We start from the raw sequence: 22,438 nt of genomic DNA on the forward strand, positions 1-22,438 counted from the left end.
GGCCGGCGGGGGCGGGGCGGCCGGAGGAGGCGTTGGCAGCGGGCTGGGACCCACGCGGCGCCGCAGCCCACCTGGCCTGCAGCGCTCCCACCCCCGGCGGCGGCGGCACGATGCCCTTTGACTTCAGGCGGTGAGTGTGGCGACTGCGGACACGGGGTCGGGCACGCCGGGGACTCCTGTTGCCCCGCACGCAAGAGCAAGCCCCCAGCCCCCAGCCCTGTGCATGCCTCCTGCAGGCCCGCGGGGACCCGGGGCGGCCCCCTTGCTGCACACAAAGCCAGCCGGAACCTCTGAGGGCCCCCTTGTGCAGCCAAGCCACCCACCTCCCTGCCGCCCCACCCCTTCCCTGCCCCGAGCCCCATCCCCAGCCTGCCCCGAGCCCCATCCCCAGCCTGCCCCGACAGCAGGCAAACCCCACGCAAACCCGCATCTCCTGCCCCCCGCCCCCCAGTCTGGGAAACAGATTAACTCACGCCACCAGCCATTCCCCCTCCTCCCATCTATGGAGCCTCGTTTGGTGGACCCCGCCCCTGCTGACAGGTGCGTCCTGGGGGCACCTCCGGTGAGCCCCCAGGGAGCCCCAGGGGTCTGCAGCCGGGTTACCGCGGAGCAGCAGCTGGAGGGTTTTAGGTTTCCATAGGCTGAGGCTGCCCCAGCCTAGGCAGCACAGGAGTCCTCTGTCAGTCCTGGTCCTGTACTCGGTATGGGGGCACCATGGGCAGGGCTCCCCAGAGGGCCCAGCCTGGTCTGGCCTTGGCTTTCTGCAGTCACTACAATGGGTCCTTTGTGGGGTCCAGCTGCCTCATGGTCCACGTTGTGCTGGGCTAGGCCTTCCGAAAGCCTGCCTGGGAAGGGGTCTCCGCCAGACTTTCCTTTGAGGTATGGAGCCCCAGGGAATGCCCTGGCCTGAGACAGCCACACTGTGGGGGTCTGGCCAGGAAAATAGCAAGGCTTCAGTATGGGAAGAGCTGGATTAGCATCCTGGCTCTGCCTCCTCAACTGAGCAGCTCCGTAGATTCTAGAAGTTAGGGGCGAAGGCCCTAGGTTAAGACCTCTCCTCAGCTCTGTGAAGGGATGACTTGGGCAAGTATCTGAACCCTCTCAGAAGCTCTAAAATTCACTACGTGCAGGTTGGAGCTGGATTTAGGTCCTCAACTGTGAGGAGCATGAGAAGCATTGAAATCAGAGGTTTGTAGGGTTTAGAGCTCAGAAGCAGGACATTAGTAGATGGGGGGCTTCTCCGTGAGGCCTTTTCTCCATCTACAAATGGGGATACTGATGCCTGTCTCACAGGAGGGAACTCTTCCTCCTCGCCTGCCCCTTCCCTCCACATAGGTGAGAGTGAAGTTGGGGTAAAGTGACAGCCTCCCCAGGAAGAAAAGCCTGGCAGTGACCCCCAGGCACTGGCTGATGTGGTACTTCCGCCTTTCCTGGGCACCCATGCAATCTGTAAACATCTGCCAGCTTCCTGCCCCTTCCATGAAGCCCAGAGGCCGGCACCAGGGTCTCAGGCAAATGCTTGCAGATCCAGGGCAGTTCCAAAGAAGGAAAGCTCCTCTGATGGAATCAGGGGACAGTCCTTACACTGACCCTTAGCACTGGCCCGTGAGAGCTGTGGTTGGCACATGGATTCTGGCTCCACAAAGCCTCCCCTTACCCAGGCTGAGAGTAAAGATCCCTGACCTCCCACCCCCAACCCCTTGCAATTTCTTAGGTTGCAGTGATTTTGACTTTGTTGGGGACACCGCCACTTTGGGTCATTGAATCCTTTCGCTCTGCATCTCACCCCTTACAAGGGGGAAGTTGAAGCTCCAGGCTGAGGGTCTTGCTGTGCACTTCAAGGGAGCTAGACCGAGGGGTGGGCCAGGGTCTAGGTCATGCCCAGCTTCTCACCTGCTGCCCCTTGAGTTGAAGGTTTGGCATGCCTGGTGCCATGGGGACCCCAGCTCAGTGAGGTCTTGTTTTATAAATTTTCTTGAGGGCTTGGGCTTACCATAGAACAGTGAGGATAGATTTCACCACTTTGCATTGGAGCTTTGGAGGACGAGTCATCTGTGCCTAGTAACCCACACTTTAAGATCTGTTAATTCCAGGGCTTAGTTTCTAAGGAAGATTCTACCATCCCACACACCTTCTTCCTCTTCAGTGTTCATTCATCAAATGTTTACCATGCTCAGCTCTCTGCCACGTGGCCCACAGCACAGAGCTCCAGCTGTGCAGCCCTGCCCTCTCAGCCCTGGGGAGAAGAGAGGAGGGCATCTACCCCCAGACAAGGCGCTACGAGGCTTAGACTTGAAGTCTGTTCTCTTATCACCTGCGAGAGGGAGTTGGATCTCCATTTTAAATCAAAGGAATGGGAGGCTGTGCCGAGTAGAAACTGTTTGCCCAGGGCCATATACTAGTGAGCTGGTGGAGCTGGGACTTGAACTCAGGGCGGTTAGCTCCAAAGCCATAGCTCTGGGAGCAAAGGGAAGACTTGAAGGGTCCCACAACCCTGTCAGATCTCTTAAGAACTGTGGGGGAAGGGAGGGGGGCATACTGTGGTTGGACCCACTCTCCCAGCTGGAGGCCTGGAAGAAAACCAGGCTTCCTGCCTGTTTTTCTGGCCTTAACAACTAACCAGAATCAGGAAGTGTGTGGGGGGGGGGGGGCGGGGGACGGGATGAATAGCAATCTCTTGCCCTCTTGCCCTTTCTTATCAATACTCCTTTTTTTCCTTAGTGCCTACGGGACCTTGTGCATCTTACCTTCTATGTGTTCTCCTGTCTGTGAAATGGGCATGAGAACAGTACCCATTGTTGAGAGGATTAAAAAAGTCAATGTGTGTAAAGCATTTAGACACAGTAAGCACCCAATAAATTTTGGCCACTATTTTCATTATTTGTGTTATTACATGTAAGCACCTATATTTCCTAACACTATGTAATTCACTTAATTATGATGCTTATTCTCTTTCTCCCTTCCATTAAAACATGAGCTCCCTTAGGGCAAAGATTTTTATCTGTTTTATTCTCTACTGTAACTTCAGTGCCTAGAACAGTACCTGAGCCAAACTCGCTCTTGGAAATGCCTTTTAGGGTCTGTTAAGGAAGTCAAAGGCATGGTGTGATTTGATCTGCCAGCTCTTCTTTACTGGGCAGATTTACAGCTCTTGGTGGAGAATTTTCCCCTTTCCTTCCTTGAATTTGCTCTAAGTTGTTTTTGGGGGTTGGGGGACATGGGATCCTGGGCCTGCAAAGATTACTTGTGTTTGCTTTGCTCCTGTTGAATTGTTTCATTAATCGCTGGCCAGTTGCTGTTGTGGAATTGGCCTTGTGACCCAGATCCGTGGGTGTTGGCTCTGACTGTGCCCAGTTCCGGCTGGCAGGGGTCAGCAGCACCTACCTTCTGCTCAGCCTGGGGTGGGGGTGGGGGACAGTGCCTGCAGCCTGGAGGCCCAGAAGAGCCTGAGTACAGCTTTCAGAGGGCAGAGATGGAAGGCCTTCCCACAGGCCCATGAGCTGAACCCCTAAGCCCTGGGTCACCAGGGCTTCTGCCCTGTCACCGACCAGCCAAGCCATGGGACTGTTAGTTTATCTTCTCAGAGCCTCGGGTTCTTCATTTTAAAGACAAGTGGTAACCTTCACTGCCTCACCTAGTTGGGTGGATGTAGGGGCAAGAGAGGTGTCCCTGCAGGGTAGGGTCACTCTGTAATCTGTAGGGCCCAGGGCCAAATGAAAATGCAAAATCCCTTTTTGGAAAAATATTGTGAATTTCAGGACAGTGACAGCAGAGCATTAAAATAAGCAGGGGACGCCCCCCCCCCCCCCCCGCCCCGCCATCCTGCCACCAGACTGTGTCACATTGCTTCTCATACTGGCCTTCCTCCAGGAGACCCCAGACCTTCTTGAGAGAACCCTGAATGAGCTTTCCAAAGCTGACCTGTTTTTTTGTTTGTTTTTTTCCCATAGTAAAGCTTTCCACAGTTAACCTGATTTTCTCATGTCCTGGTTTCAACCTTCAAACAGGGTCCATTGCTCTGAGGATCAAGTATGAATTCCTCAGTTCTTCATGTGGCTTTGTCTGAGGGGGGCCCTGCAGACCCAGACCCCTCCTCAGTCTGCACCAGGCAAGCCCCAGCCACCACAAGGGCTCTGAGCACATAGTTAAACACTCAGCTGTTAGCTAACATGAGTGTCTGTATTTCTACCCTGCCTTATTCCAGGAAGAGCTTGGGGAAGCTGACAGAAACTCATACTATTGAACAATTTTTTTTTAAGGATTTATTTATTTTAGAGCAAGAGTGTATGGGGGGAAGGACAGAGAGAGAAGGAGAGAGATTCTTAGTGAGACTCTATGCTGAGTGTGGAGCCGGATGTGGGGCTCGATCCCATGACCCTGAGATCACAATCTGAGCTAAAACCAAGAATTGGACATTTAACTGACTGAGCCACCCTACTTTACAACAATTTTTAAAAAACATAAATGGGCTTTAAAATGATGGCAAAAGGGAGATGAAGATTAGAGGAAAAGTGATGTGAACACTGGAGCTAGCATTTTGTTATTGAGCACTTACTACTGACTAGTGACCTGACAGTGTTATAAGGATCTTACGTATATCAATTCCTTTAATCCCACAGCACCCCTACCACACGAATTATTGTCCCACTTTACAGATAAGCCAGTTGAGGTACAGGACCAGTGTGAATCGGCAGAACGTGCTAGGGTTGAACTGTTGCCCTCTGGTTCCAGAGCCCTGCTTTCCGGCTGTAGGCTCATCTCTAAACCTTTTCCCCTTCCATTCAGCAAGTTCAGAGAGAATGGGAATCTCCTCTAATTGGATTCACTGACTTTCTCATCTCTAATTCTTCCCCTACTGTGCTCATTAAGAAGCTTAATGCCTCAGCTTTTTTTTTTCTTTCTTTCTTTTTTCTTTTTTTTAACCAGCCTCATTTGGCCTGACACTCGATTCAGAAATTGTCTTTAAAGAAGCCCACTAACCATCTCACACTAACTTAGAGCATCTCACTCTTGAGGGTCCAGGTTTTTCCACATTGGCCACTTGGGCTTTAAAGCCTAGAACACATGTTTACCTGCTCATCTGGACATGGAATGAGCTGGAAATCTCTCCTCTCAAGGCAGTTGGGATTCCGGACTGTGATACCTATTATCTTGAGATAGGGCTTTGGCCAGCTGAGGCCTTGTCAAGTGCCATTTCCCATCTAGTCATCTTTTCCTAGTTTATTTTGGACTTGCTGCTGGGCAGTTTTCTTCAGGCATTAGAGGGGCAGACGGATGTGAAGAGGGTGTCCAGGGGGAGGTTTGCCCACCACCTCTATATCGGTGGCCCTCAACACTGGCTATGCATTAGAATCACTGGAGGAGCTTTAAAAAAGTCCCCCAACTCAGGCTACACTGTAGACCTAATAATCAGGCTCTGAGGGTCGGGGCCAGTATTTTTTTACTGGTCAGGTAGCAGTATTTTTTGAAAGGCCCTCACATGACTCTAGTGCAGGACAGAGACTGAGAAGATTGCTGAAAATCGGGAGAACCCATAGGAAGCAGAGCAGAGAGCTCTAGGGTAGGGAAGGCTGGGAGTGGAGTCTGGTCCTACCTGTCATTCCTGTGTGACCTTCAGCAAGCCATTTCCCTACTCTGGGACTGATCCTCGGTGGTCAGGGGGTTGATAAGTGGTCTTACCTTTCCATTGATGTCCTTGCTCTTCAGAGTGTGGTCCCAGACCAGCAGCTTCAGCATCACCCGGGAGCCCCTGGGAAATGCTGAATCTCATGCCCACCCGGAATCCGAATCTGTGCTTTAACAAGCTCCCCAGGTGATTTGGATGTGTGGCAAGGTTGCTGAAACCCTGATCTATATGACTCATCTGATACACTGTCTTTCATTCTGTGCTGCATACGGCAACTCTGACTTGGAGACTCACAACACGCGTGTCCCTTTCTAAAGGCACTGAGAAGTCCTGCATGAGAGGAAGCCAGATCACTTGGTACAGACAGCTTTTGTCAAACTGATTGTTGAAGCCACCCCGTTGTTCACAAGGCGCCCAGTACCATTTCTCAGAATACAGAGTAGGAAGCAGCCCTAATTGATCCTTTAAGGAAGTAGTAATTAGCCTAATTGTCTGTTGTCAACTTTAACATTCAGGTCTGTTAACTTAATTACATTGGTTATATAAGCAGGGAAAGTGTAGAACAGGAAAAAAAAAACAAAACCCTCTAACACTAGCTGTATTTGTTGTTATAATTGTTGGCCCTTGGGAGAGGCAGGAGAACTCAGGGCTCCCCGTCCTGCTGAGAGCTAGGGGATACGAGGTGCTTTACAAATCTACTCACCCCGAGTGGGCATTATTGTCCCTATTTTACATCCAGGGAAATCGGCCTCAGACAAGATGGATCACACACCTGATGCCTCAAGGGCCCTGGGGACTGGTGTACACTGGCCACTGTAATCCTCTCCGTGGAGCCCTTTTCTCCTGTAACCCATGGGGCAGCACAGCTGGGCAGGAAGCAAGATCCCTTTGAAATGGATTAAAGGTTCAGTTTTGGAAACCCACTGGAGATGAGAGGCCTGGCTCTTACGAAAACAAAGTATAGTCACAGGTGCCTGAAACATTGAACCTTGTTGTGGCAGGAACCTTTCCATGGCGTTTGTTTTTCGTTCTTGCATTCCATTCCGGGGCTGGCATCTCTTCGGAGGAGGAAAGGAGGCATTAGTTATCTTACTAGGAATGCCTGATGGTTCCTCAGCTCGCGCGAAAGATTGAGTGCTGTGCTGGGCAAGGTGTGTCCTTGGATTTGAAAGTCACCCTGACCCCACAAGACAGACACAGTTATTAGTAATTTATTTTCTTTAGTTTCTTTTTAGAATTAATCCTACAAAAAAATTGACTTTTGGTGTACTCCTCTACAAAATTCAAGACCTTCGCTTGTAGAACCACCCCAAGCCGGTGTAGATACAAAACAGTTCTTTTTTTTTATTGACATATAAATATTATTTGACCCAGGGGTATCGCCAGGTTTACACACTTCACAGCACTCACCATAACACATACCCTTCCCCAATGTCCATAACCCAGCCACCCTCTCCACACCCCCCTCCCCCCAGCAACCCTCAGTTTGTTTCCTGAGATTAAGAGTCTGTCATGGTTTGTCTCCCTTCCGATCCCGTCTTGTTTCATTTTATCCCTCCCTACCCTCCCCCACAGCCCCCTGCCCTGCCACTCAAATTCCTCATATCAGAGATATAATTGTCTTTCTCTGATTGACAGAGAAATAGCATAATACCCTCTAGTTCCATCCACCTCATTGCAAATGGCAAGATTTTGGGGTTTTGATGACTGCATAGTATTCCATTGTATATATATACCACATCTTCTTTATCCATTCATCTGTTGATGGATATCTAGGCTCTTTCCATACTTTGGCTGTTGTGGACATTGCTGTTATAAACATTCGGGTGCACGATATACACAATAGTTCTATCACCGTAAGAAACCCTCATGCTGTCACTGTATGGGTCCTGCTACTAATGCAGTTTTTTAAAAAATTGTGCTAAGAACGCTTCAGATGAGATCTACCCTCCTAACAAATTTTTAAGCATGTGATAGTATGAACTATTAGTTGTCCATCAGACCTCTAGAACTTACTCATCTTGTATGACTGGATCTTTATACCACTTGAAGAGTAGCTCTCCATTTCCCCCTCTCCCCAGCCCTGGCGTCCACCATTCCACTCTCTATTTCTCCAAATTTCACTGGGTCCGATATCACATAAGCAGATATCATGTAGTAGCTGTCCTTCTGTGACTGGCTTGTTTCACTTAGCATAACACCCTCACGATTCATCCATCTTGTTGCATATGGCAGGATTTTCTTTTTTCAGGCTGAATAATACCCCATGGTACATCTGCGCCACATTCTCTTGACCCATTCACCTGTCCTTGGACCTCTAGGTTGTCTCCACATCTTGGCTGTTGTGACTAATGCTGCTCTGAGCGTGAGGGTCCAGACATCTCAAGATCCTGAGTTCAGTTCTTTTGGATAAATACCCAGTCACAGGATTGCTGGATCATAGGGTGTTCCTATTTTTTGACTTTTTGAGGAACCTCCGTACTGTTTCCCAGAGTGGCTGCACTGGTGTGCATTCCCACCAACAGTGCACAAGCGTTCCCCTTTCTCCACATCCTCGCCAACACTTTGGACTGTGGCAACCCTACAGGTGTGAGGTGCTAGCTCATTGTGGTTTGGATTTGCATTTTGCTGATGACCAGGGATGCTGACCAGCTTTTCGTGTACGTGTTGGCCATTTGTATGTCTTCTTGGGAGAAATGTTTCTATATAGCTCTGGAGAGTAAATGGTTGGTCACATACCCTGAAGCCACTGAGCCCCAGGCAGATAAGGTGATTTGGTGTGGGCTCTGGCTCATGGGAGTCGACACTCTATCCCGAAGGGGCAGCACCAATGCGGCTCTGTGGTTCCGTCCTCCTCAGATTTCTCTCATTTTCAGAAAATGACAAAAATCTTTTAAATTATGTGAAAATGGTTAGGAATCATTTCTGGTTTTATTTTTGTGGAACAGGATCCTGGGCCAAAGCAACGCCTTCCGGGGGCTGACAGTGGTCCATGTCTGGCAGCGGGCAGCCTGTGTGTCACACGTACCAGTGTGAGACCATGTGCTGGCTGGGTGGACAGGACTTAGGGCAGAGCCCCAGGACTGCTGGAGGTGATCTGCCAGGCTTGGAGCCCAAGGCAGAGAAGTGTGGGCTTGGGCAGAGGCAACCCTGGGCCATAGGACTTTCCTCTTTGGGGCAGTACTGGGACAGCACCGCCAGCTCTGCCACTGGACCCAGCCTTCCTCTCCAGCCAAAGCTCAACTTGAGTGACACTTCTTGCTCCAGACCTTTTAATACCTTCAGCCTCTAGGGTGTATCTTGCAGGCGACTTCTCAGGACTGTTGTGATAACAACGGTGCCCACAATAGTCCCCATTTAGCAAGTGCCTGGCTAAAAGCTTTGCTTGGATTCCATCAGTTGATCCTCTTATTGGGTAAGAGCTATATATTATTCCCATTTGTCTGTTGAGGATGCTGGGCAGAAAGGAGGGACAGGACTTGGCCAAGGTCGCACAAACTGCAGGTAACACAGCTGAGACTTGAGGGTTCATTTGTGATGCCAGAGCTGACTTTCTTAACCACACTCTTGTGCCCTGGAGGCAAGTGTTATCACCTTCAATTTTGGGGGGCTACTCCATGGACATGCCTAATGTTACTTGCCATCCTTTTTTCTTAATTCAATTAATTAACAGAGTGTATTAATAGTTTCAGAGGTCGAGTTCAGTGAGTCATCAGTCTTATCTGACAACCAGTGCTCATCATATCACATGCCCTCCTTAATGGCCATCACCCAGTTACCCCATCCCCTCAGCGACCTCCCCACCAGCAACTCTCCATTTGTATCCTATGATTAAGAATCTCTTACGGTTTGTCTCCCTCTCTGATTCCGTATTGTTTTCTTTTTCCCTCCCGTCCCTCATGCTCCTCTGTTTTGTTTCTTAAATTCCACATATTTGTAAAATCACTTGATAATGGTCTTTCCCTGATTGACTTATTTCACTCAGCATAGTACCCTCTAGTTCCACCCACATCGTTGCAAATGGCAAGATTTCATTTCTTTTGATGGCTACGTAGTATTCCATTGTGTATATATACCACTTCTTTATGCATTCATCTGTTGAGGGACATCTAGATTCTTTCCATAGTTTGGCTATTGTGGACATTGCTGCTATAAACCTCAGGGTGCAGGTGCCCCTTTGGATCGCTACATTTGTATCTTCAGGATAAATACCCAGTAGTACGATTGCTGTGTCATAGGGTAGCTCTATTTTTAACTTTTTGAGGAACTTTCATGCTGTTTTCCAGAGTAGCTACACCAGCTTGCATTCCCACCAGCAGTGTAGGTGGGTTCCCCTTTATCCACATCCTCGCTGGCATCTGTCGTTTCTTACATTGTATTAGCCATTCTGACAGGTGAGGAAGTGGTTTTGATTTGTATTTCCCTGATGCCGAATGATGTGGAGCATTTTTTGGCGATCTGGATGTCTTTTTTGGAGAAATGTCTGCTCATGTTTTCTGCCCATTTCTTTTTATTTATTTATTTATTTTATTATTTTTTAATTTATTATTTTATTCTTTTATTTATTTATTTATTTGACAGGCAGAGATCACAAGTAGGGGGAGAGGCAGGCAGAGAGAGAGGAGGAAGCGGGCTCCCTGCTGAGCAGAGAGCCCCATGCGGGGCTTGATCCCAGGACCCTGGGATCATGACCTGAGCCAAAGGCAGAGGCTTTAACCCACTGAGCCACCCAGGTGCCCCTTTCTGCCCATTTCTTGACTGGATTGTTTTTTGGGTGTTGAGTTTGATAAGTTCTTTACAGATTTTGGATCTGATAAGTCATTTGCAAATATCTTCTCCCATTCTGTTGGTTGTCTTTTGGTTTTGTCAACCAGCTGTTTCCTTTGCTGTTCAAAAACTTTATCTTGATGAAGTCCTAAGAGTTCATTTTTGCCTTTGTTTCCCTTGCCTTTGGAGACATTTCTAGCAAAAAGTTGCTGCGGGCAATGTTACCCGCCACCTAGTTAGTTGTTTACAGTTTGTTTCTCTGGAAGCCTAGGAGGAATTCTGGGTCACTGTAGAGGAGGCCAGACCTGGGTGATCACTTCCTGTCACAGTACACGTCTATGGGCAGATTACCACCAGTGAGCCCCTGCTGGGGAGCCACACAGAGGGGTGCAACCCTTCCAGTGGGGAGCAGGTGGGACTGGTCTCTGAAGCCCCCGTGAGCAGGCCAGAGTGGGCTGCAGTGGTGAAGCCAGTTCATTGAACATATTTACTGGGGCCCTACTGTGTGCCAGGCTCAGTTCTAGTTGTGGGTATATGTACTGGACCAGACAGGAATCTCCCTCAAACTGCGAACTCATGAGACTTGTTTTTGTTCTGGCATTTGCTTCTCTTTCTCTCTTGCTCTTTTTAATTAAATGCACTTTTTATTTTGGAATAATTTAGGTTTACAGAAAACTTGTGAAGATAGTACAGTTACCCCCATCTGGCTTTCCCCATGATTCACACCAAGCATGACCACATCTGTTAAAACTAACAAATTGATATCGGTACATTATTATTAACTAAAATCCAGACTTTGTATGGATTTCACCGGTTTTCCACTCGTGTCCTTCTACTGCTCCAGGATTCAATCCAGGATCCTACATTGCATTCAGTGGTCATGTCCCCCCAGTCCCCTATGTTTGGGGACAATTCCTTAGTCCTTCTCGTTTTTCATGACCTTGGCAGCCTTGAGGAGCACTGTCCGGGTGTCCTCAAGAATCGCCTTCAGTTGGGATTTGCCTGTTGTTTTCTCAAGATTAGATTGGGTTGTGAGCGGAGTGCCTTTCTCAGTGCATCCTGTCAGGGTACCATGTGATGTCACTGGTGGCGCTTCACCTTCATCTGGTGCGAGCAACATGGCCCAGCTGCCCCTGTATGGCCCCTCTTGAAAGGACTGGGAGCAGTTCATCTAGTGCAGAGAGGTGTTTGATTTATTTATTTACTTACTATTGAGCCTAAATATTTCCCCAGATACTCATTCTTTATTGCTACAGAGAGGCATTTTGAAGATTTGTCTGAGTCTTTTAGGCCCCCTACAGTAGACAGGGTGCTGGGTCTGTCCAGAGCCCATTCCTGTGGATCCAGGATGAGACAGCAACTCCCTGTTTGTCTCCACCTGCTGAAATCTCACCCACCGTCCTCAGCCAGCCTTAAGCACCCCCTCCTCCGTGAAGCCTTTCCCGTTCTTCCTGAGTGGCAATGCCCTCCTGGCTGTGCCAGCCCCTCCTCTCTCCATCTGTCTCTGTGCTCTGTGCCTCCCTTGCTCTCTTCCTGTTTGGCCACAAGGACTCCGGGCTGTGGCTCCCTCCTGCAGGACCCAGCACGGGGACTGGCACATAGGGCATGGCTGTCCCTGAGTGATGTGCTCAGCAGAGGCACATGGCATTAGGTGGAGGAAGGGCTTTGTCCATCTCCAGTAGTCCTGGCTTTAGTTTCAGCTGGACTGCTTCCCAAATGTTTGACCTTGGCTGAGATGCTTCACACCTCTGAGCATCCTTTGCCTCATTGCAAGCCAAGCCAAATCATCAGCAGTGCCTGGCTCCCAGGATTGTGGTGAGGGCTAATTGAGCTTGTCTCCATAAAGCCCTTCAGACTGCCTGGCATCTGTTTGGTACTCAGTAATTATTTGTTACAGAAAAAAAGGAAATCCAGGCTGTCACAGAAGCTTTCCGGGCTGGCAGGAAATTGGACTAGAGATGCCTCCTTGATAATAGCCCACGTCAGCGAATTTCCATAAGCAACCTGAAAATCACCGTGATGTAATACAACAGAAGCTCATTTCGTGCTCATGTAAAGTTCCAGGGTGGCTGGGGGAGCTCTGCCCCTCACAAGTACCCGGAGACCGAGGTTCCTTCCATCTTGTGGCTCTGTCCTTCCCAAGGAAGTGTTGGACCCTCTCCCAGACCTGGCAGTGTGGAGAGAAGGGGAGGATGTGGAAGGTGTGGATACAATGCCATCATTTCTGTCCTGACCTGGGGACGCGCTCCCACCCAGTTGGCGGGAGCCACAAGGAGACCCAGGCAGGCCATGTACCAGGAGGATGCGAACAGGAGGGGGTTAGATGTGCCTGTCGATGGCAGAGGTGGGAACTGCGCTCAGTACTTTACAGCCTTCCACCATTCTGGCACCAGCTCCATAAGCTGGGGGCATATTCATAACCAACATGTATTATTAGTCAGTTTTTTAATTCTATTTTTATCTATGAAAGGTAGCTGTATAACATCTTTGAAAATGGTGAAGCAGTATAGCCTGCCAGAAATAGATACCAATAATTGCAGGGTTGTTCAGTTAGCTAGCCGGTGCCTTCCAAAGTTGTTGAGTCTGTTAAAAAAGTGGGGGTGGTGGGTATCGGCCAGTGGCAGAAAGATGAGAGCTCAGCCACAGAGTAGCACTGCCTGAGACTTCTTTGATCTTTTCAGAATGTTAAACAAGTGAGAACTCAGCGGGGATTCAGCACACTGCGCAGCCGAATGCCATTGAACCACCAGGTCCGAATATCACCTGAAATCAGCCGGGGTCATACCAGTGGCCCAGGTGCCACACTTCCGGAAATGCTGGCTTCGGGGACGATGAGCACATGATATGTACAAATCCAAAACATGGTGCCCAGAGGCGTGGATGAGATCCACTGCTTCGCCTCATAGCACTTAGCACTTTACAGTTTGCACCTTGATCTGTGAGGGAGGAATTAAGAGTGTCACTTGGCCAACGGGGAAACTGAGGCCCAAGGCAGGACATGACTCTGTCCACCACCACGCCTCCTCAGAGGGCCATATAGCAGATTTGAGTGCCCCTTCCTTCCACTGTCCCTGGCTGCTGTCTTTGGTTGGGGAAGTAGGTGTGACTCCTCCTGTAGGTGTGACTACCAGGGGCCAGGGTCCCTGGCACCCGTCACCTGCCTGGTGCATGTGGCTGTTGACAGAGGAATGCCAGCCTCCCAGGCCTGCTTCGAGGAGCCAGGAAATCAGAAGGCGGCCCTGGGCCTGTTTGGGAACTTTTCAGCCATTCTCTGGCCCAGTGGATGACATAACAGCATCAGTTGGTACTGGCACCTGGGGGACTGCTTAGCCGCACATTGTTGAAGGCTCCTCCTGTGCCCTGTCATGCCTTTTTGACATTGTTTTGTCCTCTGGACTGGGGCAGAATCCTCCAGTGATCCCTTCAGAGTCCAGGCGAGTTCAGGAAATTTCCTCTAATTCCCCTCCTGCAATGCTCCACCCCCTCATTTATAGCCCCGCCCACTGAAAACAGGCAGTGTGCCCTGGGGCTCCCAGGCACTTGGGTGGTAGTATTCCCACAGTGGAGGTGAGGACCACAAGGCCCAGGGAAGTGGGGTTTGCTCATTCATTCATTTGTTCATTCATTCATTCACCATTCATTTAAAAATTTACTGGGGAGAATTCCAGGGGGGAAAGCAAGACTGACTTTGTCTTTACCTTCATGGTGTTTCCAGGCTAGTGGGGGATAAATATGGGCTAACAGGGGTGAACAAACAATGGCATAGAAGGTTATTTTTCATTGTGGTGAGTACTGAGAAGGCAGGAAAAGTAGATGGGGCAGTAAAGAATTTTTAAGGGAGGAGCTAACTGGATTAGCATGGCCATCTGGTACTCCTCCTCCAAAGAGATCCTCCCAGACTGCCTCTTCAGTCTGATTTAGGTCTCCATTCACCCTCTCCCTGGCTGAACCTTTTTATCATACCTGGGCACGGCCTTCAGATCACTCAGCACAATTGTGGTGATCTGTGTCTGCCCTTTGTCATTTAACATTCTGTGTCAGTGGAGTGTAAGTTCTTGAGAGCAGGGACCCAATCTGTGCCTGTCACCAGGTCCTGGTGCTGAGGCCAGGGTCGGCACACGGCAGGTGCTCAGCAATATATTTATCAAATCAAGAAAGGAGAGAGGCAGGGAGGAAGGGGCCAGTCTAGCTAGAGTAAGATCCCAAGCCTGGGACGTATGCTCTCCTCACCTCACACCTTCCACGAAGGAGCTCAGAACCCCAAACAAGGTGAGGCTCCCTGACCCCCAGCACCTGGCAGAAGGCTCCAACTCCACTGAGACTGGATGCTTTGTTGCCATATCTCTGTGTTTGGAAATGTTTTAGTTTTCTCCTAAGGGTGTATGTGCATCTGAAAGGATTTATTTCTCCAGCGGTGAGAATGGAAAATGTTTCCTACTGACTTTGTCCTGAGGAATTGGGAAATCAGATATTACTCAGGCGTTGCCTGTAGTGGGAATGGGCGACTGGCTGCCTGTCCTCTAACGAGTTGCCACCGTGTAACCCCCATCTCCTCAGGCTTCGCTTGCTTAAAATGGCACGTTCGCCCCCAGAATCCGAGGTCGGGAAGTTGGGAAGGAGAGGACACCTGATGTTCCACATTCACCCCAGCCTGGCAGTTAGACCACATTGTTCCCATTTTGAACAAATAGGGTCAGCGCAGTTGAGGCCTGGGCCCAAACTCACATCGCTAGCCAAGTAACAGAGTCAGGCTCTAAACTCAAGACTCTGAGCTCCAGGCGGTAATGCCTTCTGTTAAATACCTGACCTTGGAAGCTCAGCTTGATCATTTTTCAGTTTCAGTTGAGCAGTTCTGTTCAATCTAGAATGGACGGGTTTCTCTAATCACCTGGGCCCCGTGTCTGTGCCACCACGCTCACACCCCCACACCACCCGCCCCACGGCTCTCTCTCTGGTCCAGGATGGGCCTAGGATTCTACATTTTCAGAATGTCCTCAGTGATTCTTAGGGTCAGGCAGACTGCGAAAAGCCTGCAAAAAGTCTTCACTATTAGGCTTCAAATGTAATCCTCGAGCTGAGAACGAATCTGAGTTAACTTGACTGATGGTGATCGTGAATGTGTCTTCTGGGACTTCAGAGTTTAGAAAGCCCTTAGAGATGAAATGTGGTCTGGGGATGATTGTTTTCTCTGTAGATGAGGACTCTGAGGTTCAAAGGGTTCATGCAGCTGGAAAGGGACTGCGGGAACATGGCTTTCCTGAACTCACATCCCATCCTTGTTTAGTTTGCTGGAGGGAGCATTTACATCTTGCTAGGTGAGCGCTAGTTAGGTGCTCAGATCCTTGCCAGTGACAGAACTATGGGCTTTGACCCCTCTGTGTCCCTGGTACAGAGAACTAGACCTGACCTGTTCTCTGCCAACAGATATTTCTGGAAGGAGGGAAGTGAGAAGTTGCAGGTGCTAGACAGTTGGTGGTGGGGATGATAGTGGAAGTAAATGTTTATTGAGCGTCTCCTGGGCATTGGGCCCAGGGCTACGCACTGCAAATATGTCATCTTACTCACTTCTCACAACGAACCCAGGCAGTGGGGGCTTTTACTTCCGCATTTTGCAAGTGGAGGCAACTGAGGTAGAGCGATTTGCCCCAGTGTTGGTGCGTGTTCAGGTTCTGGGCTGATGGGAATCCTTAAATACGGGAGCTGGGAGGGTGGGGTGGGGCTCGAGATGGATAAAGCCAGCCCTTCGGTTTTTGGAGAAACCTGAGGTTCTGAGAACTGAGGGGCTCCACCCAAGTTCACCCCACAAACCAGGTTTTGCTGTCAGACCTGCTTGACTTTCCCCAACTCAGCTTTGGTTGTTCTAGCTATAAAACTGGGTCATGCTTAAAGCCAGGTGGTTTATCACAGCTGAGTTAACCCTGAGTCAAAGGAGCAATGGGAAGCTTCACCCACCCATATCCACCCCGCCCTGGGTCAGGCCCCTGGCAGTGGGGGCCATATTGGCACGTCACCCCACTTGGACCGCCGCCTGCCCTGCACTCACTGGAGCATGACAAGTCAGCCAGCCAGGACGCTGTGTGTTCTAGAGCTAGTCTTGAATGCTGCCCCTGGGACACCTGGGCTCTGGATCCTGGAGCATCCACCCATGCTGTGTGTCTTTGGGCAGCTCACTTCACCTCTCTGAGCCTGCTTTCTGGTATAAAAATGGGGACATGAATCCTGACAGCCCCCTCTCCCCACAACTACCAACTCCAGGGTTGCTGGGTAGAGTTAAGGAGAGAACCTCCTGTAGCTCCTTGCCCAGAGGAGGTCCCAGTCCATGTCATGGCCCCTCTGCTTTCCTTCCCCTATTTATGAAACTTCCTGACAGGCTTGATCTGCTAATGCAGAGACTAAACTGATAGCGCTGGGGCAGGGCTTTGAATTCTGCCCCATCACAGATTTTATTTCATCCTCATGGTCTTTTAAACAAATTGAACAAATGCCAGCACTTTGAAGTTAGATGTCACAAAAATTGATTACCATTGCCTCTAAAAAATGGGGCTCTCCGGCCAGGTGACAGACATAGCTATATCCCTAAGGTGTGGCTGCAATGCTCCCCCACTCCCTGTTGCCTGGTCCCCAGCTGTCTCCCTTTCATTTATGAGATCTGCATCCTAGTTCTCAATAGACCAGCTTTTGGGCACAGGGATGTCTGAGAGGAAATAGGCTGCAGGCAGAAGCTGGGCCGGGCTGGGCAGAGCCCTGAGGCCAGAAGCTTGTGGGGAGGTATATGGGCTGGGCAGGGAGGTGGGCTGTGTTGGGGGCTTCAGGCATCCTGCGAACCTCTCTGACATGTGAAGACACCTTTGCAAGCAGCCAAATTGATTTGACCTAATGGAGGTTAGAAGTCCAGATGCCTGTGAAAGACTGCCTGGGCTCCAGTGTGCCACTTGCCAGCTCTGTGACTTTGGGCAAGTTACTAAACCTTTCTGTGCCTCACTTTCCTCATTTGCAAAATGAGAATGATATGTGGCTCATACGTGTGCCTGGACATGGTAAGCATTCTACTTGTCAGTGGCTAACATTTCCAACCCCAAATAGATTTGTCTAAGATCTTCCTTAAGAGATGGTCAGGAAAGGTTCCTAGAGAGATCGGCCTATGTCTAGAAACCCCAGACAGAGACTAGTATAATTGAGTATAATTCTTGCTAAGAGAAAATTGCCAAAGCATCAGGTGTATTGTCGTCATTGCTGGAGGGAGCAGTTTTGCATTTCTCATGCCTCCACTTTGAACCTGGTGCTTAGAGATTCTATTAAGGACACTCCGTGGGGAGGGAGTAGAGTGAAGGAGAACAAGGCTCAGATGTAGATTTTTTTTTTTTAATATTTATTTATTTATTTGACAGACAGAGATCACAAGGAGGCAGAGAGGCATGCAGAGAGAGAGGAGGAAACAGGCTCCCTGCTGAGCAGAGAGCCCAATTCGGGGCTCGATCCCAGGACCCCGGGATCAGACCTGAGCTGAAGGCAGAGGCTTTAACCCACGGAGCCACCCAGGTGCCCCCCAGATGTAGATTTTTTTTTTTTTAAGATTTTATTTATTTATTTGACAGAGAGAGATGACAAGCAGGCAGAGAGGCAGGCAGAGAGAGAGGAGGAAGCAGGCTCCCTACTGAGCAGAGAGCCTGATTTGGGGCTCGATCCCAGGACCCTGGGATCATGACCTGAGCCGAAGACAGTGGCTTAACCCACTGAGCCACCCAGGCGTCCCCAGATGTAGATTTTAACTTTTTAAAACGCTGGTGCATTCTGCCCAGGTACCCTGTTTTGTCAGATTAGCTTGCAGGACCTGGTTTCTGCTGGCCGATGTCATTTACCACCTCACAGGATCTTCCTGTGGGCCTCTTGTGGTCACAATGGACACTGAGGACCCAGGCAGGGAGGTCTCTCTTGAAAGGAGCCAGTGGCCATTGGGATACACCAGAAACCAGGGTTAATTAAGAGTTTGGTCTCTGAATCTCCCACCAGGCTGCCAGTGCCTTGCTCTGCCTTGGTCATTGCTGGGTCCCCTAGGCCTAGGACAGTACTGGGCACACTAACAGAAATGTGTCAAATAGTAAATGAGCAGAGCTCAAATCCTGGCTGTGTTTGAATGCCAGCTCTACCACTTCCAGGCTCTCTGATTTCCTAGTGCCTTACTTGCATCCTCAGTGGGGATAGTGGTGGGAACTTCCTCCTGGGAGACAAGACTCCTTCAATGACATAATGCTGTTAAGTTGCCCAGCATGGCACCCTGCCATTGGAAGGGCCCAGTACCTAAGGCTGGGATTATTTTTCAGTTTGCATAGGTATTTGAACCTTGACACAGGCTACCACATGGGCCTCTGGCTCTGTGGGTGGCAGTGTTGAAACTGTCATTTTGGAAACTTTACCTGAGCATATGGGCAGCCTGGAAGAGAGAGGGTATGTGGGTTTGGCCGAGGAAGAGGAGCTCTGGGGAGAGCCACCCCTGTTTATCAGAAAAGCTCCTGTGTGTACTGTGTGTGTGTGTGTGTGTACACATGTGTGAAAATCTGTTCACATCTTTGCTAAAGGCCCAGGGGTGGCTATTAGTGCCCCAGCTGGTGTCACAGTGTGGGGCTCCCCAGTGTGGGGACGTGGGATGTGGACTTGGTGTCCGCCGTCTCACCAGGCTTAACTGCTTTGCCATGCTCACTTGTTGTCTGGGAAGATATTGCACAGGACCTGTGATATGGAGGAATGTCTAGCAAGACAGCTGGACCCCGCAAGGTCAGTGACTTGTGAGTGGCTCTTGGGTCAGCTGCTCCTTCAGGGGTACCTCCTGCCAGGTATCTCTCCACTGGTTTTAGAGCACATTCCGAACATTTTCCTCCCTTGGTCCCCCATCACAACCCCGTGGGGGAAGGAGTTGCCCATTTCACAAATGGGAAAATCGAGGCCCAGGGGGTCATGGTCTGCCTGACTGGCTAAGGGCAATTTGCTGCTTCAAATGCAGATTCCCGTGGCTCTACCCGGAGTTTGTGATGTGGGGCATCAGGGCCTTGGCCTCTGTATTTCCACACTCCTGATCATTACAGTACCCCCAGAGTGGAACCCCAAGCAGGAATTCCAGGTTTGTGCTCTGGCCCTGTTTGCTCAGTCTTGCCAATCATGGCATCTTTCTGGGATTGGTTGTTTGCTCAGGTGTGAGGTGGGGAGAGCAGTAGTGAACTTCTGGTGATGTGAGAATTCTAGAAGCAGGTGTGTAGCACTCTTTAGGGCCCAGTGAATACACATTTGTTGTTATTATTCCATATGTGATTTGTTACAAAAGCAATTAAAGAAACAAAAGGGACGCCTGGATGGCTCAGCCCGTTGAGCATCGACTCATGGTTTCAGCTCCGGTCCTGATCTCGTGCGGTCCTGAGATTGAGCCTTGTGTTAGGTTCCATACTCAGGAGTCTGCTAGGATGTTCTCTCTCTCCCAAATAAATAAATAAATTTATTTTTTAAAAAAGGAAACAAAAATGCTATCTGTGTGTATAAGACACGAAGTGTTACAGGTCACACTCCTCCCCTACCCCGTCCGCTGAGTAGTGTTCTCCAAACACCAGGAAGCACTGCTGGGCAGGGAAGGGGATGCTGGTTTCCAGGAGGGCAGTGGGTACAGGGGAGGAAGCACACTCAGCTGCCTCCTGGACCTGGTCTGGATCCAGGGAACATGTCCCCTGATAGGCCCCCACGCCCCTCTGCTGGCCGTTTGCCTGGGCCAACAGTTCCGCCTAGCACTTCCCGGGAGATGGTCTCCGAGCCCGCTCACGCCTTATTTGCTCCTTTGTGTACTCATGCATGAACTATTACCATTAGCACCTGCTGTATGCCGCATATGGTATGGGAGCCGGGATATGAAGCTCAAGGCCACGGATGCCGTGCCTGCTCTCATGGAACTTCCATTCCAACAGGGAAGATGGACAGTTACATGAGTAAGAGCTTTCTGAGTAAGAACATCCAGGGAACCTGGGGATTTAGATCGAACTTCTCGCGGGGCTGGAGGAGGGCCTCCCCACGGTGTCACTCCGGAGACCTTAGTGTTGAGCAGAGCTGGGTAGATGCCAGGGTGAGGGGTCCAGTGCTGGCCAGAGGCAGGGGCAGGAGTGAAGTGTCAGCACACAGCAGACTGGAGAATGCATTCGCAGCACGATGAGAGTGTGCCCTTGACCCTCAGTACAGGGAGCACAGGTTTGAGCAGGGGAGCCAAGTTCGATCTGTGGTGTGGCAGCTGGCAAGTCTGTGCTAGGGAAGCGGGCCAGGGTGCAGCCTGGCAGGGCCAGGCGAGCAGCTGCTGGCTCTTGCGGTATTTAGTTTCTCTGCCAAGAGGCTGCTTTGATTCATATTTTCCACATGGACTTGATGTTTGGAAAATGTTGACCTTCAACTAATTAAATGTCACTTGTTAAATTTTAAGTCACATCCTTTTCAATTTAAAAAAAAAAAAAAAGGACAATGGGCCTGTGACTTAGTTTATGGCCTGTTGGCAGGAGGCAACTTGACAGTACTGGAGGCCAGAGAAAAAACAGGTGCCTTATCAGTGACCCCCCCCCCTTCCCCTCACCACGTCCTTGGTGGTGGGCCCTGTGTCGTTTCTGTGTGAGGCTGGCTGGACTGACAGTGAGGCTGGGTGAGTGGCCAGGCTGGAGAGGCTCAGATAAGACTGGAGTGCCAGCCCAGGCGGGCAGAACTGAGCACTGCTTGCAAGAAGCAGGGTCTTGTTGGGAAGGTGGGGTCTGTTCACACAGGCTGGAGAAGAGTGGAGGCCACGTGGGTGATAATGCTTGGCCAGAAAAGAAGCAGATGGTGGAATGTGCAGAAGCCGACAATGAATTAAGGGGCTTCCTGGGGGAGAGACACTGGAGAGATGAGGCAGGGTCAATCAGCGAAGGGGAAGGAATGGCATTCTGGCCGAGGGGCTCTGCAGCCTGATGGCAGACTGGGAGGCAGGGATAGTGATGTCAGAAAGAGTGGGGGTCACGATAGCTTGGGGACCTGGCCCAGGGTCTGTCCGTTTTTGCATCAGGCAATGGGGAGCCATAGCAGGTTCTTGAGGAAAAGCAGTGTCTAGTACAAAGAAAGGGATCAAGTGAATGTGAGAACTCCCTAGGGCATGGATGAAGGGGAACCGAAAGCCTATTGGCATGGGTTCCTGTATTTCCCAGGGATGTCCAGTGAGTGTTCTCTCTGTTGGGATGACTGCTTGTTATTCACACTCTCATGGAAGCCAGCCTGAGACTGAATTCAAGCATATGAAATGCCGAAAGCATGCTCCAGGCGTACAGGCGGCATTGGAATTGTGGCCAAGGGCTGGGACCCCCAAAAACCCCACTGCAGGAAATTCGCAGTTGGGGAATTGAAAAGCTGTTTGGAAAATAGCACTGGAGCCCCAAGGCCACTCGTAGACATTAGGCATGTGTTGACGTATTTGAAGTTCATTAAAATAATACAGGAAGAGCGGTGCCTGGGTGGCTCAGTGGGTTGAAGCCTCTGCCTTCAGCTCGGGTCATGATCCCAGGGTCCTGGGATCGAGCCCCACATCGGGCTCTTTGCTCGGCAGGGAGCCTGCTTCCTCCTCTCTCTCTGCCTGCCTCTCTGCCTCCTTGTGATCTCTGTCTGTCAGATAAATAAATAAATTTTAAAAATTAAAAAAAAAAAGTAATACAGGAAGGAATATACTTGATGTTTTAGGCATCTTAAATGAAGAGTAACAGGAACTTATTTCAGCTTCACGTCCTCATCTGCAAATGGGTCCAACCATAGTGCCAGCTTCATGGGGCCATTCTGAGGATCACAGGGGCTGATGCAGGTGAGACACTTGGCATTGGACTTGGCTAGAGTAGGTTCTCCATTGATATGCCTGGGACAATCCGATTCATTCTTACTTATCATGCTGACTTACTCTGAGCATGAACATTTCTGTTCCAGCAGTTTCAGGGAGATGCTAATAAATTTGTTTCACTTTCTTGCATGGATGCCCTGCGTAAGAGACTTTTTCCCCTTTGTCTAGAACTC

The 22,438-nt window shown here is 50.0% G+C and overlaps 1 protein-coding gene across 1 annotated transcript in view; it reads left to right on the forward strand.

Moving 5' to 3' along the window:
• Positions 1–22,438, forward strand: part of ERGIC1 (endoplasmic reticulum-golgi intermediate compartment 1) — a 104,029-nt gene continuing 81,591 nt past the window's right edge. Inside the window, exon 1 of the mRNA XM_059417368.1 lies at positions 1–130. Coding sequence (XP_059273351.1) covers positions 111–130 — 20 coding nt within the window. The 5' untranslated portion in view covers positions 1–110. The remainder of the gene's footprint in view (positions 131–22,438) is intronic.

The sequence above is a fragment of the Mustela nigripes genome, chromosome 12 (genome assembly GCF_022355385.1).
Source record: "Mustela nigripes isolate SB6536 chromosome 12, MUSNIG.SB6536, whole genome shotgun sequence".
NCBI lineage: Eukaryota > Metazoa > Chordata > Mammalia > Carnivora > Mustelidae > Mustela > Mustela nigripes.